Raw genomic sequence first — 21338 nt, 5'->3', positions numbered from 1 at the left:
TTAAAGGGAAAATAGAGCTCACCTTCCCCTCCCTTTCTTTTCCCTTCCCTTCCTCCATTTTCCTCCCCTTCTTTTCCTTCTTTACTATCCAAACAAAGCTTTAGTGTATAGTCTATATGATGCATGCATACTTTAATTAATTACCGACATATGAGACACGCTGGTGCAACGTATCTTTATAAGTAATGTTTTGCTCATCTGTTAGGAGGGCATCAAAGATGCATTTGCTATGTGTCGCGCCTTTTGCATTCCGAGGTGGTCATGTTATTCACAATGTCACTCACTGTTAAGCAAAGGGGAAAAGCATCTTAAACATAACATGACCCTATCAATTCATGGGAAGGGCGGGCAGCAAACTTGAGCTATGCAAAGATCATTAACAAGACTCAAGCTAAACATTCATTCACTAGATGAAATCAAAAACCATAAACAAAGCAACCGCCAGATTCCAAAACATTTAACGCTAATTAGTGTTAAAGCTCTTAACAAAACTTTTAACAACAAAGTTGCTCCGCAACACTCTAGGCTCTGGTCTGTTATTAACGGATAGTAAACAAAGCTTCTTTCTCAAAAACCAGTAACTCTCTTGACTGCAAATTCTACTCCTTAGTAGGGTTTAACAGGCACACGGAAGTTAGCTCCGGCATAAATAGCTTTGTTACCAAGCTCCTCTTCAATACGCAAAAGCTGTACACATCAAAGATGGCGCATTAGAGCACATCAATAAATCTTTCCCCCAAAAACCCCACCCGTTGTTTCATGCTGTATCAAAACTGCTCATGTCTCGCTCCCCAAACTACCTAAAGTTACCTAAGTAGAAACACATCCGTAAACAAGTGTGTATGGCATTGGTAAAATATAGGGGCTACAACTGACCTGGTTGTATTTGGCAAGGCGCTCAGATCTACATGGAGCTCCGGTCTTGATCTGACCCTGTTGACAAAAGAATCAAATAGGAAACATGTCATGACGAGAACAGCATATTGACTCTATAAAGTTCTCAAAAGTAGCACAAGTGTAATACCGTAGAAAGACCAACAGCAAGGTCAGCAATGAAAGTATCTTCGGTTTCACCACTGCAGCCAAGGAAAGCAAATCATTAGATCAACCATTCAAAATGTTGCAGAAGAATATGGACATGTTTAATTGTTTATACACAAACCTGCGGTGGCTGGTCATCACTCCCCACCCAGCACGCTTGGACATCTTCACAGCCTCAATACTCTCAGTCACGGATCCGATTTGGTTAACCTGGACCAAAATGAAATAAAGGGTCAATTACATGGTTTTATAACTTTTTTCTTTTCGAATGGTAAGAGAGATCTCAGTTATTTGGTCTAGTGATTGCGGCACAGGCACTTGGAGTAGAAAAGAGTTTAAGGAGTTGAATTCCCTACCCCAAGCACCCTCACTTGGTAGGATTCGAACCTCAAACCTCTAAAATTTGAGGAACCTTAACAAGTGAGCCAACACTTTGTTGGTACATGGTTCCATAATTGATAGAACAAATACAATAAGCTTAATTACAGAAAAAGTATGGAAGGGTATCAGCATACCTTTAGAAGAAGAGCATTGCAGGACTTTTCATTGATGGCCTTCTCAACCCTCTGCAAAGATTGAATATTATTTGGTTAAATAAGGACTAAACTAGGCGGCTTCAGCTAATCCTACAATACGAAATTCTAGCAGTCAAGAGTGCAATCATGCTAACCTTAGGGTTGGTGACCAAAAGATCATCTCCAACAATTTGTACTTGCTCTCCCACTTCTGCGGTCATCTTGGCATAGTGCTCCCAGTCATCTTGGTCAAAGGGATCTTCAATTGATACAATGGGGTATTCGGATGTGAATGACTTGTAAAGATCCTTAAGGGCAACCCCAGAGATCTTTTTTGATCCGTCATTGTTCTGCAATATAATCAAAGCGATCAGCATTTCAAGACAAGGATCTAAAAAACTTCAGATAGGGAATAAAGCCTACAAACTAGTCCATTATGTTATCAATCTTTACAAAATCAAACTAACAAAAGCATACCTCTTCCTTAAAGTTTAGGTCATAGGTCTTGTCCTCGTTGTAGAACTCAGATGCAGCAACATCCATTCCAATGACCACCTTGCCTGTGTATCCAGCCTTCTCAATGGCAGTCTTTAGCAATTCAAGACCCTCCTTGTTCTCCTGTAAATGCAAAGGTAATACATGAATAAATAGCCCTACAAACATATATACACTGGTTTGTGGATGGACTAGATACTGAATGTTGTTGGTCACCTGGATGTTAGGAGCAAAGCCACCCTCATCACCAACATTGGTTGCATCTTGACCATACTTCTTCTTGATCACACTCTGGATTCACATAAACGGGAAAAAGGAAATAAGTATTTAGAGCTAAGGCAGAGGTTAAAAGTATGATGCATTACTGCATTAGATAAGGTATATATATACTACCTTCAAGTGGTGGTACACTTCACTACCCATCTTCATTGCCTCCTTGAATGAGGAAGCTCCAGTAGGCAGAATCATGAACTCCTGCATTGCAAGCTTGTTTCCGGCATGAGATCCACCATTGATGACATTGAAGGCGGGGACTGGCAAAACCATCTGAGGGTTACCAGCAATCTCTGCAATGTGCTGAAATCGGAGCAGAAAGAATGTTAGCACACTATCAGAAAATCAATAGGAAAATGTACTGTACTGCCAAAGAACTAATCATTGTACCTGGTATAGAGGAATTTTCTTGGCCTGGGCTCCAGCCTTGCAGACAGCAAGAGAAACAGCCAAGATGGCATTTGCTCCCAACTGCCAGCGGCAAAACGTTTCAATTAGGAAAGAAGCTATGAAGGAAATCAAGCACATTAAAGAAACAAATGCTAATCTTTGAGAAGATGACCCAATCCTAACTCTCAACATGGGTCCTACTTGCACCCCACAAAACAGCAAACCATACAAGAATAAGATTGAGTAAAAACCTTTTGTTTGCACCAACCCCATTCGTTGACAGTTCCATCAAGTTGTTGAACCATGAAGTTGTCAATGTCAGTCTGTGCGGTTGGGTCCTATATGATGAAATTGAGAATTATTAGTATAAATCAACATAAATGAGCCTGAAACGAAATACAGTAGAATACAAAGTACTGTTTTGTAAGACAATCAATCCAAGATTTCATCCAAAAACTTTTTTACTGAGTTCAATAATAAAGTGAAGATTGAACAGCAATAGGTTCTCATCGTTAAACATACCTTGCCAACCAAAGCAGGGCCAATAATCTCATTCACATTTTGAACAGCCTTGGAAACACCCTTTCCCATGTAGTCTTTACCTCCATCCCTGAGTTCAAGGGCTTCGTAGACTCCTGATAATTCACAAGCATAAGTTGTTAAAACATGTATAACTTTGAAAACGATAATCAATCAGCTAGCAATACAATTTATTGATTCTACAACTGGTAATTTAACTTTAAGAAGCCGCAGTTATAGAGCGGAGAACTCACCAGTGGAAGCACCACTTGGAACAGCAGCTCTGGCAAAGGTTCCGTCATCTAGATGAATATCAGCCTTCACAAAAAATATATCCATACAACATAAGTCAACAAACCAATCACTTAAAATTCATTAAGTTAACTCACCATCTAACTTCAGTCTTTAGAAACAATTCACTTGAATAGGTCAGCAAAAGAATGTCATATAACAGCTCGAAGCATGACTCAATCAAAGACTACAATCATTTGTTTTACCCCTTAACCACTCTTATGCATTCATTTGAGAAGCTAAAATAACACTAAAATACATGTAAATGATGTAATCTCAACCACTCTGAAAACTTCAGTCCAAAAATCAGCTTAAAACTTGAATAAAATTTTCAAATTATATCACTTAAAGCAAATTATTGCGTCGATTATGGAAACATACGAGTAATGATTATACAATATGTTAATCCATAAATCAGGGGCACAAAACTTTTCACTCTGTACTTCAACCAATATCAAAATAAAACTATCAGTAGATCATACTAGTAGCAATAATAATACAAACATAAATGTAATCTTAGTCAATTCAACAAAAATTTCAGTCAAATAATAACAATAAACAAAATATTCCACCTTTACTCTGTATCTCAAACAATAACACCTCGTTGAATTTTTTTAACCAATCAACAAATCATTTCAACAATTTATACAACAAACACGGTCAATTTTTATTTTTTTTAATCATATTTACAAAAATTTTAATCTAGAATTCAAAATACAGTTAAAACTTGCTGAAAATTATGAAAACACTCATTTAATGCGAAATATCACGTCGATTATGGATATAATGAAATATTACGTCGATTAAACAACAATGATGATAAATCGAACTAAATTAGAAGCAAAATCCAATTTCTTAACTCAAATTGCATCACAACAAATTCAAATTCCAATTCAAATTCATCACTTCAGTTTTCAGTAGCAATAACACAACAAACAACACCAGAAAACAAATCAATTAAAAACAGACGAATTTATGCAAATATAATCACGAAAAACGTCAGATTAACCAAAATCAAACATCGATTAACAGATCGAATTCCGATGATTATCGATGATAACGAGGTAGAAAAAAAGGAGAAAAAAAAAAGAAGAAAATAGAGAAAGAGGATACCTCAACGGTAGGATTACCACGGCTGTCAAAGATCTGCCTAGCTTTGATGGACTTGATGGTAACCATGGCTGAAAATTAGTCGATCTGTGAGAAAACTGAGAGTGAGAGAGAGGAAGAAGACGGTTGGTTGGTGGAGAGGAGAGAGAAAGTGGGTAGAGATGTTGAGAAGGAGACACCTTTTATAAAGCCCAACTCAGTAGAGGAAGGAGTGTTCGTCTATCAGAACTACCAGATGAAGCCTGTGCGATGCACGGTTTGTTTGAATTTTTTTTTTTTTTTTTTTTTTTTGTATTCATAATATTAAAAGATAATATTTAATATTTAATTATTTTAAACTTAAAAATCTCATTGGTCAATTTTGCTTACATGGCATTTGAATTATTTAATTTTAAAAGAAATTAATAATCTCTTATTTAATTGGCTATTACTAAGATTTATAATCCTACATGGCGCGCTAAGAAAATTAATTCCTACGTGGCTCTCTAAAAACTCGGGAAAAAACTCTCATTTATATATATATATAGATTATAGATTATAGGATTATAGATTATAGATTTTAGCTTTTGATTGATCGTGACCGTTGGTTTATGTACGTCTAAGATTGGTTAATTGTTCCTCAAGAAATTTTTATGAGATGAATTTAATTTGGAATTTTCTTATTCCTTTTGTTTTTTTGCATGGTGATTGGTGGGGTTTTTCACATTATGACCTCATTTTTCAAAGGAAATTTTGGGTTTTAAGATCTTGCTCACAAAATTGCTTTAACTATTTTTGACTTGATTTAAGCCAGTATGATACATGTTGAACTATGAATTGAATATGGACCTGACTTACTTAAGCCTTCTTTGTTTAGTGAAGAACGACAAGGCACAATCTGATGACATGACAAAGCTTTTAATGAAATCTTGCTTAGGGACGCAAACAAGCACCGACCGATACGATGACACTGCACGTGGTTTTGGGCTTTGCATGGAGCAACGTTTTGAAAATTTCGCATGCCATGTAGCTCATGGCCGATCCTAGTGAACCCTAAAGCCCGTGGGCTCAACACGAGGCACGACCCGACATGGCTTATAACCACCTTTGAAGTGAACATGGGTGAAATTAGGGATGATATGCTTCAATTAGCTCTAATTAAATTAGTTTAATTTATATAAGTTCATGTAAAAAGAATGGTGCTCTAATCATTAATTTAGGATTATATTGACACTCTATTTTAGAAAAGACCCCAATATTATTGTATCACTACATACTAATTTTTTTGCAATAAAATTATTAGGGTTTTATACTCTCTCACATTCAACAATAGATATTATAATATCTTTCATCAAGTCTACTTTACGAATAAAATTAAACATCCTAACTAATTTTCTAGCAACTTAAAATTTGATTTTCAAATACGAGTAATGCTACTGTAAATTAACAACTTATCACCTAAATGTATGGGTTATAATAAATGTCAAAACCAATATATTACCTCCGTTTCATATTATTTGCAACAAAGAGATATTATTTGTGATGAGACAATGTGACAAAACAATTGGAGTAAAGTCAATCATAATTATAGTTTTCTATAGTATTCTTTATATTAAAATACTCGCTTTAGTCCTAACAAGACACAAGGAGGGTTGGTTTGGTCCTAACTCTTTAATATCCTATAAACTATGTGCTAAACTTATGGTTGCATTTATTAGAAACAAAGAGAGTATGAATTATTAAGTAGACAACTCAATTTAGAAAAGTTAATATTTATTTTTTCCCCTTTTATGGGTAGGGTAAAGAAGAGGCTTTGTCATGGAACTATTAAGTTGAATTTAATTAGTTAGAAAAGTTTGTATTCATTTTTCCTTTATTTTGGTATCATGGTATGTAAGGAGGTGGCTCTGTTGTGGCAAAATCACACGTTGATTAATTTGACTCGAGTTTGTGATCATGCAAGACCCTTTAAAAGGGGATGGTGAGGGTAAGGTAATCACCACCCAAAAAAACTCTCATATGAAAGGATAAAGCAAACATTTTCATTAAATTTTAGAACAAGTATAGCTTGGGTAATAGCCATTATTCATTCACTATTCTCTTTGTCCCTTAAATAAACTTTACTTTTCTTTTTAGGTTCTCCCTTCGAGTTTGTCCCATTAATTTTCTCTTTTATTAAAGTTTAATTAAATAAACATACTCCTATGGAAAACGACATTTATAAACTAACATGCACTTGTATTAATCATTTGATTAAAGCGTGCAATGCAGCGTAAGAGAATATGGTGTTGCCATGTCCATGCCAATATGCCATAGTGGTTTAGAGCTTTGAATTAATTAAATCAACTATAACAATACGGTATTTTCAACAAGTGTCTTCGAATACTTTAAAAAAAAAATATATATATAAAATTGCCTGCTTTTGATAAAATTATGCAAACTGCTTTCGCAATCAGAAAAGAATAATGCCATTATTAATGTGAAAGTAGTCAGCTGATTAAGAGATCCACAAACATTATTAAAAGCAAATTATTGAATTCTTTAAGAAATTAAGTCATTATACAGACGCCATCTGGTAATAATTGGTGTCCCTCGTCATTTTTGACCCTTTAATTAATTATTGAAGAAAATTTGATACGAGGGAATTTTTTTAAGATATGAGGGTTTTTCACTGATCCAAACTTAAACAAATTTGAAGATTAAAATCAATTTGAGTCAATTTTAGAATTTTTTTTCACTATATTTAAAAAATAATATAAAACTGATATTAAAGTGGCCAACGTATTCAAGGAGAAAATTAATTATACTAGTATACGAGTTTTAATTCAACTTAAACTATAAGAAATTTTGCAAAAAAATCACCTTTTATAAGCAATTTTTTGCAAGAAACTACCTTATAAATTTTTTTTTGCAATGACACACTAATCAAAATTTTTTTTGCAAATCAATACCTTTTTGTCGGAAAATGAGGTTTGACCCCATTTTCCGGCGTTGACTACCCCAATCTACCCACGAAACCACCTCTCTCCCCAGCCCCACCCACGAAACCACCTCCCTCCTAAGCCCCACCCACAAAACCACCCATTCATGGCGTTGACCAGCATAAACACACCCCCTTTTACGGCATTGACCACCCTAAACACACCCGTTTAACGACGTTGACCACCCTAAATCCTCCTCTATAGCTCTAGCCACCCTTCTCCCCCTCCACTGTGAGTTTTGTGGGTGCAAATGGCGTAATCAACGCCGGAAAATAGGGTTTGACTCTATTTTCCGGCATAAAGGTATGGTTTTGCAAAAAAAAATTTGATTAAGGTGTGTCTTTGCAAAAAAAAAAAATTTATAAGGTGGTTTCGTGCAAAAAAATGCCTATAAAAGGTGATTTTTTGTAAAAATTTCCTAAACTATAAACAGATCGGATCCAAAACGGATTAGACTTTTCTTCAATCCGATGCGACCCATTTTTCAGTCTAAATTGATCTTTGAACACTTCTAGGCATTCTAGCCAGGGACGCCCAGGGTATCGATCAGCTTACCAGTAAGCCACCTAATCTATACTATATATTAAAAGGCGTTCCTTTAAAAGGAACGGTGCCACATGTCACTCTTCAAATGTGTGTCTATGTTACAATGTCACGTCATCAACCAACGTATATGCGCAACGTAAGCTAGCCACTTCATTTAACAAAATATAATATGCTTTCAACAAAATTCGAACCCATAACCTCCAATATATATAGGTAATACAGTACTATTTACCATCTCAACCAACTATTATTAATGTTTCAAGTTTCACATAATATTATAATATTCCTTTCATTTATTAAGTAAATTAGAGGTAATATAATTCATTTATTTTTTACAAGATTAAAATATAAATGCATATGATGTAAAAAAAACAAAAAAAACAAAAAAGAAGGTGACATCCAATGCAATGCCTGAACCACTACACACACTTACTACACAAATAGCTTAGTCCAATTTTGTTGCGGATGAAACGCCAATTAGGTTTTTAACTGCTTGGGTGCGAATTCCACAGCTCTCTGTAGAGTATTTCGATAAACAATTTTTGCATAAAATTGGTTCTAGTATTGGAAAGGTTATTAGCATTGACCGTAATACAGAGGAAATGAGCAGGGGACAATATGTGCGCTTTAGTATTGAAGTGGATTTATCTAAGCCTTTGTTATCTAAATTCAGATTGAATGGAAAGGTTTGGAGAGTCCAATATGAAGGATTGAAGCTAATTTGTTTCCGGTGTGGAAAACTTGGTCATAAGGATCAGGATTGTACTCTTGAAGTTGTTCATGATGAAAATGGTGAGCAAGTTCTGCGGAAAAATTCTCTGGAAGTGGTTAGAGATGAGGTACAAAGACCAAGACCTGAGGAGCAAGACAGATATGGGCCATGGATGCTTGTTCAGAAGACTACGCGCAAGTACAATACTAGATCGAAGGCCACTGGCAGTAAACCAGTGGAGCAGGTGAAAGCTCAGGATAGCAAACAAAAGGCGAAGGTGAATGCAGAGAATGTTTACAGAGTTAAACAAGGTGGTGGTCCGAGTAAGAGCCAGGATGGCTTGGGTTCAAAGCAGGGTCCAGGAACTGGGTCAAGGTTCAATGTCTTGGAGGTTGAGAAAGATATGGAAATGACAGATATTGTCCAGCAACAGAATAAAGCTATTTTAGGAAATGATGAGGATATGATTTCATTGGATAGTGTCAATAATGATAAGGTAATTAATTTAGGAGATGATGATAATTTGAGTAATAAAGATAATTCTGGTATGGCAAATCCCCAAGTTGGGATGGAAGTGGATCTTGAGAGTCAATCAACAGTTGATTTGGGTCTATCTTTGAGGAAAGAAAATATTCCTAGGCAAATTAGTGAGAATATAGAGGGAAAGAATAAAGATAATATTGTGTAAAATAAATCTTTTCATAAAGATTTGGACCCCCTGCCAATTTCCAATTCTCAATTAAATTTTTTGAGAAATAAGGAAAATATTGACCCTTTGGACCCACGCAATATTGATCGAGGAAATAGTGTTCCATCTATTTCCCAGAATATACACCAGCCTATCTTCGAAATCGCTTCTTAGACTCCTTCGGCTTTAAGAAATCATAGCAATTCAGAGAGTCTAGAAGGTGCAGCATTCTTTGGTCATCATGAATTACCCTCAAATTCCGATAACCCTGAAAACATTAGCCCCTCCAGCTTATTCAGCGTTCATAGACTACCAGATGGACGGTCCGACATGCATCAAGATTCATCCGGTAGCGAACAAAGCCGAACTCCAAGTGAGTACGTTCCTGCCACCAATCCACAGCAGACCGGAGATGATGGCAACGATAGATATCCCATTGAGAACCAAGGGTCCTATGTATGCGCTACGGGAAGCGTATCTAGGGCTTTTGAATAGGGTGCCTGCTCTACCCTATGACCGTTTCCCTTCCTTCCAAGCGTTTAATATGTCGATAAAAATCATGATATGGAATGTCCAGGGAGCGGGAAGTAAATTAGCTGCGATTAAGGAGCTAATTAGAATCAATGATCCAACTGTTCTAGCTTTGGTTGAAACTCATATTAGGGGTGATCAAGCTCAGAAAATTAGTGATAGAATTGGGATTTCAGGACAAACTCGTGTGGATGCTCAAGGTTTTAGTGGGGGTATATGGATTTTTTGGAGGGAGGAGATAGTAGAGGTGACAGTGTTAGAGGATCATACTCAGCATATTACTGTAGAAATAGTGAAACGAGGTGAGGAGCCTTGGGTTTTCTCTGCTATCTATGCTAGCCCTGATTCCACCATTAGAAAGGAATTGTGGGGTGAATTGGAAAGGTTAAAACACTCGTTTAATGGTCCTTGGTTGGTAGCTGGAGATTTTAATGATACACTACATATGTCTGAGAGATCAGGCGTAGGAGGTGCTGAGATGGTCAAAAGATGCAATGACTTTAAGTCATGGGTGGATGGGATGAATTTAATTGACTTAGGATGCTCGGGACCGGAGCATACTTGGAGCAGAGGACTTTCGGCTGCTACATACAAGTCTGCTAGACTAGATAGGGGTATGGCTAACGAGGATTGGCGCCTTAGATTTCCTGAAGGGTCAGTTCGCAACTTAGCAAGAATTGCCTCGGATCATTGCCCTATTATCATTAGCACGAATGGATTTGCCCCTATTCCTAAGGCTCTAAAGCCTTTTAGATTTCAAGCAGCATGGATTCACCATAAGAAGTTCGATGAGTTTGTAGAAGCATCGTGGAACAATGAATTGCCTCTACATTCGTTTCTGCCAATTTTTGCTGATCAATTGAATAAGTGGAATCGTGATGTTTTCCGCAATATTTTCAAGAAGAAATCTGAATTGTGGGCAAGATTAGAAGGGATTCAGAGATCGCTTTCGACTGAAGGACCTCGGCATTTATTGAAGCTCGAGACTAAGCTCAAGGAAGAGATGAATAATGTTCTTGATCAAGAGGAAACTTTTTGGTTTCAAAAATCGAGGGCGGATGCTATCTGTGATGGTGATAGGAATACACGTTATTTTCACTTGTCTACTATCATCCGTCGAAAGAGGAATCGTATTGAGACTCTATAGAATGCAGAGGGAGATTGGGTCACTGATTCGGCTGAAGTCAGGGGTCTTGTGCTAGATTATTGGCAGAGCTTATTTACTGAAGAGGATTTCTCTAATTCTGGAAGAGGTTTGCTGCTTGATTACTTTCCTTCTATTTCGAGTTCTGACTGGGAGACCATTAACAGACCTTATGCTAAATGTGAAGTTTGGGAGGCTTTGTCAAGCATGGAACCTTATAAAGCCCCGAGGCCCGATGGTTTTCAACCATTTTTTTATCAGAATTATTGGGATTTAGTTCACCCGAGTTTGGTGGGAATGGCGATGGATGTGCTTGAAGGAAGAGATTTTCCGGAAGGATTTAATGATGCGTTCTTAGTGTTAATTCCTAAGATTGATGTCCCACAACAAGCAAAACATTTTCGGCCAATTGGGTTGTGCAATATCACTTACAAAGTGGTAACAAAAGTTTTGGTGAATCGGTTGAAGCCCCTCCTTCCAAACTTGATTTCCCCTACTCAATGTAGCTTTGTTCCTAAGCGCCAAATCACGACAATATTGTTATTGTGCAAGAGATGCTGCATACTATGAGGAGAAAGCAAGGAAAAGTTGGGTTTATGGCGGTAAAAATAGATTTTGAGAAGGCCTACGATAGACTAAGATGGAATTTCATTAGGGAATCGCTTCTTGAATTGAGATTACCGCAACATTTAATTGATCTTGTCATGCTTTGTATTAATTCTGCCAAATTGAGCATTTTGTGGAATGGAGAGCCAACTGAAAAATTTCTTCCTTCGCGTGGAATAAGGCAAGGCGAACCTCTATCTCCGTACATTTATGTAATTTGTATGGAACTATTGGCGCATTTAATTGATAGGGAAGTAAGGTTTGGTGCGTGGAAGCCGGTTAGGGCTAGTAGAGGGGCCCTCCGATTACAAACCTTGCTTTTGCAGACGATCTAATCTTGTTTTGTGAAGCAAACTTGGAGCAAGCGAATTTAATGAATCAATGCTTGAATAAATTTTGCAGTGCGTCTGGAAGTAAGGTGAGCAAAGAGAAATCAAGAGTTTATTTCTCCCCGAATACTAACCTTGATGTTCGAGAATCAATCTGTCAGTGTTTGGGTATGGAATCCACTGAGGATTTTGGTACGTATTTGGGAGTTCCTACGATTAATGGAAGGGTTACCAAAGCCAGCTATCAACATCTCGTCGAGAAGGTGGATATGAAATTAGGGAATTGGCAAGCTAAAACGCTCTCGCTTGCTGGGAGGGTGACTTTAGCACAAGCTTCCTTAGCCTCTATGCCATATTATACAATGCAATCTACACGAGTCCCACGTGGTGTTTGTGATGAGCTTGACAAAAAAACTAGGAATTTCATATGGGGGAGCACGGCAGAAAAGCGTAAAATTCATTTGGTTGCGTGGAATTCTATTGCTAAACCACGAGAAGAAGGTGGACTAGGCTTCCGTTTGATGAGGCAAGCTAACGCGGCTTTCTTGTCAAAATTGGGGTGGAGGGTGCTCACGGAACCCAACTCCTTGTGGTCGAGGGTTTTAAGACATAAGTATTGCGAAGGAAGGTGCGATATTGATATGTTCAAACCTAAAGCGGACTCGTCGAATGCTTGGAAAGGAATTGTGGAAAATATCGATGTCCTACGGAAAGGTATTAATATGGCAATTGGTAATGGCCGGGCTACAGATTTTTGGCTGCATCGATGGGTTAATTCGACTCCCCTGATTGATCAAGTCATTACAGACCCTCCAATTGAATCGAGAGATGTCAAGGTGTTTGAGATGTGGGACTCTAACCGTGGTTGGAAAATTGAGTTATTTGCGGATTATCTTCCAGCAACTGTATTGCAACAAATTCAAGCTTTCGAACTTGTTGAGGATGAAGATGAGGTAGATAGCATTTTCTGGAATGGGACTCCGAATGGTGGTTTCTCTATGAAGTCAGCAATGAAACTTATAAGGAATGAAGAGGGGGTTGATCTTAGTGAGGTTCATAACAAGTCATGGAAGAAAATCTGGATTTTGCAAGCCCCGCAACGAATTAGATTTTTCTTTTGGTTGGCCTATCGAGAGAAACTGATGACTAATGCCACACGATTCTTGAGGCATCTCACTCATGATCCTAGGTGTTTAATGTGTGGATATGTAGAGGAAAGTATTGAGCATGTTCTCCGCTATTGCCCAGCTGCTAAAGTAGTATGGAGCATGTTGGGGAATAAGTTTGAGGGGGGTCAAAGCAATTTCAATTTCCAGGATTGGGTGCTTGATATGTTCATATTATGTAGTATTTTACCCCCGTCCCTTGGTCATAATTAGTAGTGTTTATGGCTCCTTAGAGCCATTTTTATTACTAATATTCGTTTTCTAGTGTTTTCGTAGTGTTTGTTGAGTTTTGTAGGGAATTGCACCTTTGGAGCACTTTCCCGGGATTTTATGAAGTTACTACGAGCATTGGAGGAGTTTGACCGACATTGAGGCCCAAGGCCGGCTAGAAGTCATTGAGCCGGTGATTAAGGGCTCGGTATTTGGAATACCGAGGTTTGGACCGGGCAATCAAGACCCGAAGAGGAAATCCGGATCGGGCCGTGGAGTCGAGCCCAATCGAAGTTTCAAGCCTCGGAGTGAAGGCGCGCCCGATCGTGCGAGCACCTAGCACGATCGGGCAAGGCTGTTGCGTGGGAGCACGAGGAAAAAGGCGCGCCCGATCGGGCGGCCCTTAGCCCGATCGGGCGCGTGTTTCTGGGATGCCTTGTTTGTCGAGGCACTTAGTTCTAATTAGGAGTTGTTAATTATTTTCGTTTTTAAGTACGTTTAGGATTGTAATTTTTGGATCATGCTCCCTTTTCACTTTCTCTCTCTACTTAATAATTTTTCTCTCTCTAGACTTTTCTCTCTACTTTTGCTTTTGATCTCGACTACTTTGTAATTTCGCCGTCTTGGTACGATTTCTATTTCAATTAATCTCAGTTATTTATTTTCTTCCCTTAATCATGTCTCCTTTAATTCCTTTGTTTAGTTTAATTTTAATTATGTCGGAGTAGTTTAATTCTAGGGTTTATGGGGATCCATAATTAATATGAAGGGATAATTTGTTATTATTGATTATTGATATTGCATGATAATTTCTTATTGAATTGTTTTAATTCTTTGTAATTGGATTATGAATCGAGCAGATGTAATTTGATTGTGAATGTTTAGCAATATTGAATTGATGAATCGAGCAGATGTTAATTTAATATTAAAGGCTATTTTCAATAGGAACTTAGATCTAGTAAATTGCGAGAGCCTGTTAGATCTATGTTGGTTAATAAATTGCGAGAGCCTGTTAATCATGTTATTGTGCAATGTTAATTATTGATTGTTATGTTTTATCCCGGAATATTAATTATTGGTGAACCTGTGACCCTAGACCTTCTTATTATTAATTTTCTCCCTAAACTTAATCTTCATAGTATAATTTCATATTAAACACAACAAATTGGTTACCTTAATAATTTAGATTATATTAATTAATTAGGAGTAGAAAGACCAGTTTCCCTGTGGATTCGACCCTACTTCCATATCTACTTTAGTTAGAGGACTTAGGTATTACTTTTGATTAGGGGATACGACTTTACCCTGTCAAAATTTGGCGCCGTTGCCGGGGAGACGGTTTTATTTTTATTTCTAATTGTTTTTATAGTTTAGATTATTTTCTCTTTTGCCTCAAGGGACATTAGTTCTTTGAGGTAGTACTAATATCTGTTTTTTTTTTTTTAGTTCTTTGTTTATGCCCAGGTGTTCCAGATCAGGTTACATTCCATTCGATCCTGAGATCGAACGCTCGTTTCATAGACAAAAGAATCTTTACAGGCAGATTTTAGCAGATTCCGGGAGTAGTGATATTCCTGGAAATCCATTACCTTCCTCTAGTGTTTCGGAGCATTCTTCTGATTCAGAACTAGAGATGGGTACACCACCACCTCCACCTCGTAAGCTTAGCGATTATTCGCAACCATCGCTGACAGATTTTCCGCATCTTTCTCCTACGCCCGATCTCGAGGGAGTCCAGTTCGAGATCAAGCCCCAATTCATAACGATGATAGAAAGAAAGCAATTCAGTGGAGCGAAGGGTGAAGATCCTAATCTTCACATTGCAGATTTCTGTCAATACTGCAATACTATTAGGCAGAATGGGGTAACGCAGGATCAAATCAGGGAGATTCTTTTTCCCTTTTCTTTATGTGGAAAAGCTAAATTATGGTTTAATGGTTTGAATAGAGCTGCACTTGGTATTACTAACTGGGAGACTCTTGCATTGAATTTTTATAATAAATATTACCCTGCAGAGAAAACAGCTTTATTAAGAAGCGCCATCCAGAACTTTGCCCAGGAAACAGATGAAGCATTATATGAAGCTTGGGAAAGATTCAAAGATCTGCAGAGAGAGTGTCCTCACCACAATTTGGCTAAGTGGCAACTGATTCAAGCTTTTTACAACGGATTAGGAAATGCATCTAGGACAATTTTAGACTCCGCAGCTAGCGGTAGATTTATGAATTTAAATGTTGATGATGCAGGTCAGGTTATTGAAGATATGGCAATCCATAATTCCCAATATGGGAATGCTAGAGGTTTTGCTAACAAGGGCAAGCATCATGTTGATTCAGTCACTCTATTGCAAGCCCAGCTTACTTCTATTTGTCAGAAATTAGATAATCTTACCACTAACAATTCCAATTCTGTTGCTAATGTTTCTGCTGTTGCTAATAATGCTAATGATGCTTTTTGTGAAAATTGTGGCAGTGTAGGTCATTATGAACAAGATTGCAGGAGTTCTATGGAGCAAGTTAATGCTTTCCAAACCTACAAGCAAAATAACCCATACTCCAATTCCTACAATCCTGGCTACCGGAACCATCCCTACCTATCTTACCGTAGCACTAATGTTCAAAATCCGCCACCTCCACAACAACCACAACAAGCACCCCCTCCACAGCAGAAATATTACCATCCTCATGCCAATCAGAAACCCCCATCACAACCCCCCACTACATCTTCTGACCCTGCTTTATCAGAAATTAGGGCAATGCTGACTAATATGCAAAAACATATGGAGAGTAGAGACCAACAGATTGACTCTATTATAGCCCATAATAAAGTCATGGACACCCAAATTGCCCAATTGTCCTCTACCCTTCAATCCCGTCAGCAGGGAGCTTTACCAGCACAGGGAATGCAACCAACGGATCATGCAAATGCAATCACCCTAAGGAGTGGTTCACACTACGATGGGCCCCAAATGCCCAAAGAGGATGAACCTGAATTATCTGACATTGCTAATCCTGATTCCTTTATACCAATTTCCCCTGCAGGGCTGCAGGGTAAAATTCCTGATGCTAATATTTTTGATGATTCATTGCAGGGTACAACCCCAGGGAAGGATGCACCCCAGGAGAAGAGTAGGGAAGCACCACCAGTTATCAAGCTACCTTTTCCCAACCGTCACTTGAAGACTAAGTTGGATAAACAGTTTGGTAAGTTTTTGGAGGTTGTTAAAAATTTGCAGGTAACAGTTCCTTTCACAGAACTTATTACTCAGGTTCCTGCATATGCTAAATTTATGAAAGACATTCTGACTAGGAAAAGGGCCTTTAATGAGGTAGAAACCATAGCATTCACTGAGGAATGTAGTGCACTTTTACAGAATAAATCCCCTCCTAAATTAAAGGATCCCGGTAGTTTTTCTATCCCCTGTCATATTGGTAATGTCTTCATTGATAAAGCATTATGTGATCTAGGTGCTTCTGTTAGTGTAATGCCATCGTCTGTTTGTGCTAAATTAAATATGGGAGATTTAAAAGTTACTAATATAACATTGCAAATGGCAGACCGTTCTGTTAAATACCCCTTAGGTATTTTAGAGGATGTACCTGTTAGAGTCGGTAAATTTTTTATCCCCGTTGATTTTGTTGTTCTAGACATGGCTGAGGACACGCAAATTCCCATTATATTAGGTAGACCTTTTCTCCATACTGCAGGAGCCATTATTGACGTCAAAAATGGTAAACTAACCCTTTCTGTAGGCAACGATAATATCACTTTTAATTTAGGGAAAGTTTTAAAAGGTCCAATGCTTGAAGAAAATTGTTATTTGATTGATGTGCTTGATATAATGGATGATATTTGTGAGGAAAGCTTACCACAGGTTCTTGCAAGGGACCCCTTGGAGGAAATTCTTTGTGGAAATTTGTCTGCAGGTGACATGAGCGTATGGAGCAAGGAGGTGGATGATATAGAAAGAGCTCTTGCCACCGAGGAATCTGATCTTAATGATTGTGTGAAGGTAGTAAATTTGGTTCAGGAATCACAACCTGCAGAGGTGAAGAAACCTGAACTAAAACCTCTCCCTTCCCATTTAAAATATGTTTTCCTTGATGAGCAGGAATTGTACCCTGTGATCATTAGTACTGCACTGGATGACCCACAAATTTCTCAACTTTTAGAGGTTCTCCGAACCCACAAAAGGGCAATAGGGTACAGTATTGATGATCTCAAGGGTATAAGCCCTGATTTTTGTATGCACAGGATACACTTAGAGGACAATTACAAGCCCTGCGTTCAACCCCAGAGGAGGTTGAATCCTAATATGCAAGAGGTAGTCAAGAAAGAGGTTATGAAGTTACTCGATGCAGGTATCATCTATCCTATTTCTGACTCTAAATGGGTAAGTCCTGTACAGGTGGTTCCTAAGAAGGGTGGGATGACTGTCGTTAAAAATGATAAAAATGAATTAATTCCCACTAGAACTGTTACAGGGTGGCGTATGTGCATTGACTATCGTAGATTAAATATCGCCACTAAAAAAGACCACTTCCCTCTCCCCTTTATTGATCAAATGCTTGAGAGGTTAGCAAATCATAAGTTCTTTTGCTATTTGGATGGGTATTCGGGATTTTTCCAAATCCCGATCCACCCTGACGACCAGGAAAAGACTACATTTACATGCCCTTATGGCACTTTTGCATATCGTAGAATGCCTTTTGGTTTATGTAATGCACCTGCTACATTTCAACGTTGCATGATGAGTATCTTTTCTGAGTTCATAGAGTCTATCATGGAAGTCTTTATGGATGATTTTAGTGTTTATGGTTCTTCATTTGATGCATGTCTAATTAACCTAGCTAAAATCCTGAAAAGATGTGAAGAATGCAACTTGGTCTTAAATTGGGAAAAATGTCACTTTATGGTGACAGAGGGAGTAGTCTTGGGTCACATTGTATCTGATAAGGGCATACAGGTAGACAGAGCAAAAATTTCAGTGATTGAGCAATTACCTCCCCCAGTTAATGTTAAGGGAGTTAGGAGTTTCTTGGGTCATGCGGGGTTTTATCGCCGTTTTATCAAGGATTTTTCTAAAATTGCTAAACCACTAACTCAGCTTCTGCTTAAGGATGCCCCTTTTGTTTTTACTGACGAGTGTCTTGAGGCTTTTGACAGGATTAAGCAGGCTTTGATATCGGCACCCATCATATGTGCTCCCGATTGGAATCTTCCATTCGAGATTATGTGTGATGCAAGTGACTATGCTCTAGGAGCCGTGCTTGGACAAAGGAAGGATAAAGTTTTGCACGCTATCTATTATGCAAGAAAAACTTTGGATGAGGCCCAAGTTAATTATGCCACCACGGAAAAGGAGTTTCTTGCTGTTATATATGCTTTAGAAAAATTTAGATCATATCTTGTTGGTTCTAAAGTCATTGCTTTTACTGACCATGCAGCGTTGAAATATCTAATAGCTAAGGCGGAATCCAAGCCAAGGCTACTCCGGTGGGTTCTTTTGCTCCAAGATTTCAATATTGAGATAAGAGACAAAAAGGGAGCAGAGAACGTAGTGGCAGATCACTTGTCACGTATCAGGTATGATGAGGGTAAGGATTTTCTTCCTATAGATGATTCGTTCCCCGATGACAACCTGTATGCAGTAGTAGAGAATCACCCTTGGTATGCAGATTTTGCTAATTATTTGGTGGGTGGTACTCTACCTCCTGACTTGTCCTACCAACAGAAAAAGAAATTCCTTTCTGATGTTAAACATTATTTTTGGGATGATCCTTTTTTGTTTCGTGAGTGTGCAGATGCATTATTTCGCAGGTGTGTTCCCGAATGGGAAGTTCACGGCGTCCTTACTAGTTGCCACACTTCACCCTATGGTGGACATCACGGCCCCTCTAGAACGGTGGCCAAGATTAACGAGTCAGGCTTCTTTTGGCCTACCATGTTTAAAGATGCTAACACTTTTGTGCAGGCTTGTGACTCTTGCCAGAGGACTGGCAACATTTCGCGGAGGCATGAGATGCCCCAAACTGGGATACTTGAAGTTGAAATATTTGACGTTTGGGGTATCGATTATATGGGGCCGTTCCCATCTTCCAATGGGAATTGTTACATACTTGTGGCAGTCGATTATGTGTCCAAATGGGTTGAAGCCATAGCATCACCAACGAATGACTCCAAGGTAGTCATCAAGCTATTCAAGAGAATCATATTTCCCAGGTTTGGTGTCCCACGAGCTATTATTAGTGATGGGGGTTCCCACTTCCACGAGAGACAGTTGGACAACTTACTTAAGAAGTATGGCGTGTATCATAGAACCGGGCTTGGTTACCATCCCCAAACTAGCGGTCAAGTTGAGGTCTCTAATAGAGAAATCAAGGCGATTTTAGAGAAGGTAGTAGCCAAGTCTAGGAAGGATTGGAGTATGAAGCTAGATGACACACTTTGGGCATACCGAACAGCATTTAAGACACCGATTGGTACTTCACCTTATAGACTAGTTTATGGCAAGGCATGTCATCTTCCCGTAGAATTAGAGTACAAAGCTTTTTGGGCAATCAAGGAGCTCAACATGGATTCTAAGGCCGCGGGCAAGAAGAGACTTCTCCAACTCAATGAGTTGGATGAGTTTAGACTATCGGCATATAACAATGCACGCATCTACAAGGAGAAGACCAAGAAGTGGCATGACAAGAGGATCATACCGAAAGAGTTCGCACCGGGCGATAAGGTTCTTCTCTTTAACTCTAGATTAAAGATTTTTCCAGGAAAGTTGAAATCTAGGTGGTCCGGTCCCTTCACTGTCACAAAGGTGAACAAGTTTGGTTCGGTGGATTTGGTGAACGACAAGGGCGAAGAGTTCAAGGTAAATGGCCAAAGACTGAAAGTGTATCATGATGGTGCTACTACTAGGGATGTGGAGGAAACTCTCCTAGCTCCACTTCCTTAATGAGCTCAAAGGTGGTAAGGAGGTCGTGCGGGACCTAGATAAACCAGCGCTTTGCGGGAGGCAACCCGTATTTCTTGCTTTCTAGGCTAGTTCCTTTTCTTTGTTTTTATTTTTATTTTAGAGAGGAGAGAAGAGTGATTATTTCACCATCTACTAGTGTTGTTGTACAGGTAAGAATTTGACAGGTAAAGGACTTAGAAAAATTTTGAAGAAGAAAAAAAAAAAAAAAAAATCGGAGCCAAAGCTAGGTGCGGGCCCGATCGGGCAAGGCTCGCCCGATCGGGCGCGCAAAGGAGGTTGCAAATTGGAGTAAACTCCGCCCGAACGGGCGAATACACCCGATCGGGCGCGCAAGCACACCTGATTACGGAGACAATTTCGCCCGATCGGGCGAGGTTTGCCCGATCGGGCGAAATTTTGTGGAAAATCGAGTGAAGGAAAAGAAATGTCGGGCAAAGCTTGCCCGATCGGGCGAGAAAAGATGAGAAAAAAAAAGCTTCGTGTTCGCGCCCGATCGGGCGGAGTCCGCCCGATCGGGCGCGCAACTCACAATTCAAAAATACGGAGGCTCACCCGATCGGGCGAGGCGCGCCCGATCGGGCGCGCCTCCAGGCCGTCCATTATATTTTCTTTCTCCTTCCTTCTTTTCTCACTTTCTCCTTATTTCATCTTCTTCATCTTACTTTCTCTCTCTAAAACCTCCATTTTCAAACCTTCAACAACTACTTCAATCTTAGATCTTCTCAAATTCCTTCATCCAAACTCAAAAATTCTTCCATTTTACAACTCCTCTCATCTTTCTCTACAATCTACACTAAATTTTCAACACTTTCTCTCAATTTTCACTCAAACCCTAAGAG

The 21338-nt window shown here is 38.8% G+C and overlaps 1 protein-coding gene and 1 non-coding gene across 2 annotated transcripts; both read right to left on the bottom strand.

The window, feature by feature from the left end:
- Nucleotides 1–444: 444 nt before the first annotated feature.
- On the bottom strand, nucleotides 445–4797 carry LOC145616325 (enolase). The gene is made up of 14 exons (XM_081671025.1): nucleotides 4638–4797; nucleotides 3488–3551; nucleotides 3237–3349; nucleotides 2966–3052; nucleotides 2715–2795; nucleotides 2445–2627; nucleotides 2268–2342; nucleotides 2034–2174; nucleotides 1712–1906; nucleotides 1557–1607; nucleotides 1163–1251; nucleotides 1025–1076; nucleotides 877–933; nucleotides 445–687 (listed from the first exon to the last, which is right to left on the bottom strand). Exons 1-14 carry the CDS (start codon nucleotides 4701–4703, stop codon nucleotides 607–609), a joined length of 1335 nt encoding a protein of 444 aa, XP_081527151.1. The 5' UTR covers nucleotides 4704–4797; the 3' UTR covers nucleotides 445–606.
- A 10755-nt stretch (nucleotides 4798–15552) lies between these two features.
- On the bottom strand, nucleotides 15553–15659 carry LOC145618758 (small nucleolar RNA R71). The gene has a single exon (XR_014108011.1). It is a non-coding gene; the product is annotated as a small nucleolar RNA R71 (small nucleolar RNA).
- Nucleotides 15660–21338: the final 5679 nt, after the last annotated feature.

This window comes from Chenopodium album, chromosome 26 (genome assembly GCF_948465745.1).
Source record: "Chenopodium album chromosome 26, dcCheAlbu1.1, whole genome shotgun sequence".
Classification (NCBI taxonomy): Eukaryota; Viridiplantae; Streptophyta; class Magnoliopsida; order Caryophyllales; family Amaranthaceae; genus Chenopodium; species Chenopodium album.
The sequence above is the reverse complement of the archived record's forward strand: the minus strand, read 5'-3'. Positions and strand labels throughout refer to the sequence as shown.

What these genes read in the sequence shown, in the direction of transcription:
- LOC145616325 (XM_081671025.1), bottom strand. Translation starts at nt 4,703, where the DNA reads ATGGTTACCATCAAGTCCATCAAAGCTAGGCAGATCTTTGACAGCCGT. An exon ending in GCCCTGCTTTGGTTGGCAAG is followed by an intron (nt 3,053 to 3,236) that starts GTATGTTTAACG and finishes TTCATCATATAG; the next exon opens with GACCCAACCGCACAGACTGA. An exon ending in TTGCTGTTGGTCTTTCTACG is followed by an intron (nt 934 to 1,024) that starts GTATTACACTTG and finishes TTTTGTCAACAG; the next exon opens with GGTCAGATCAAGACCGGAGC.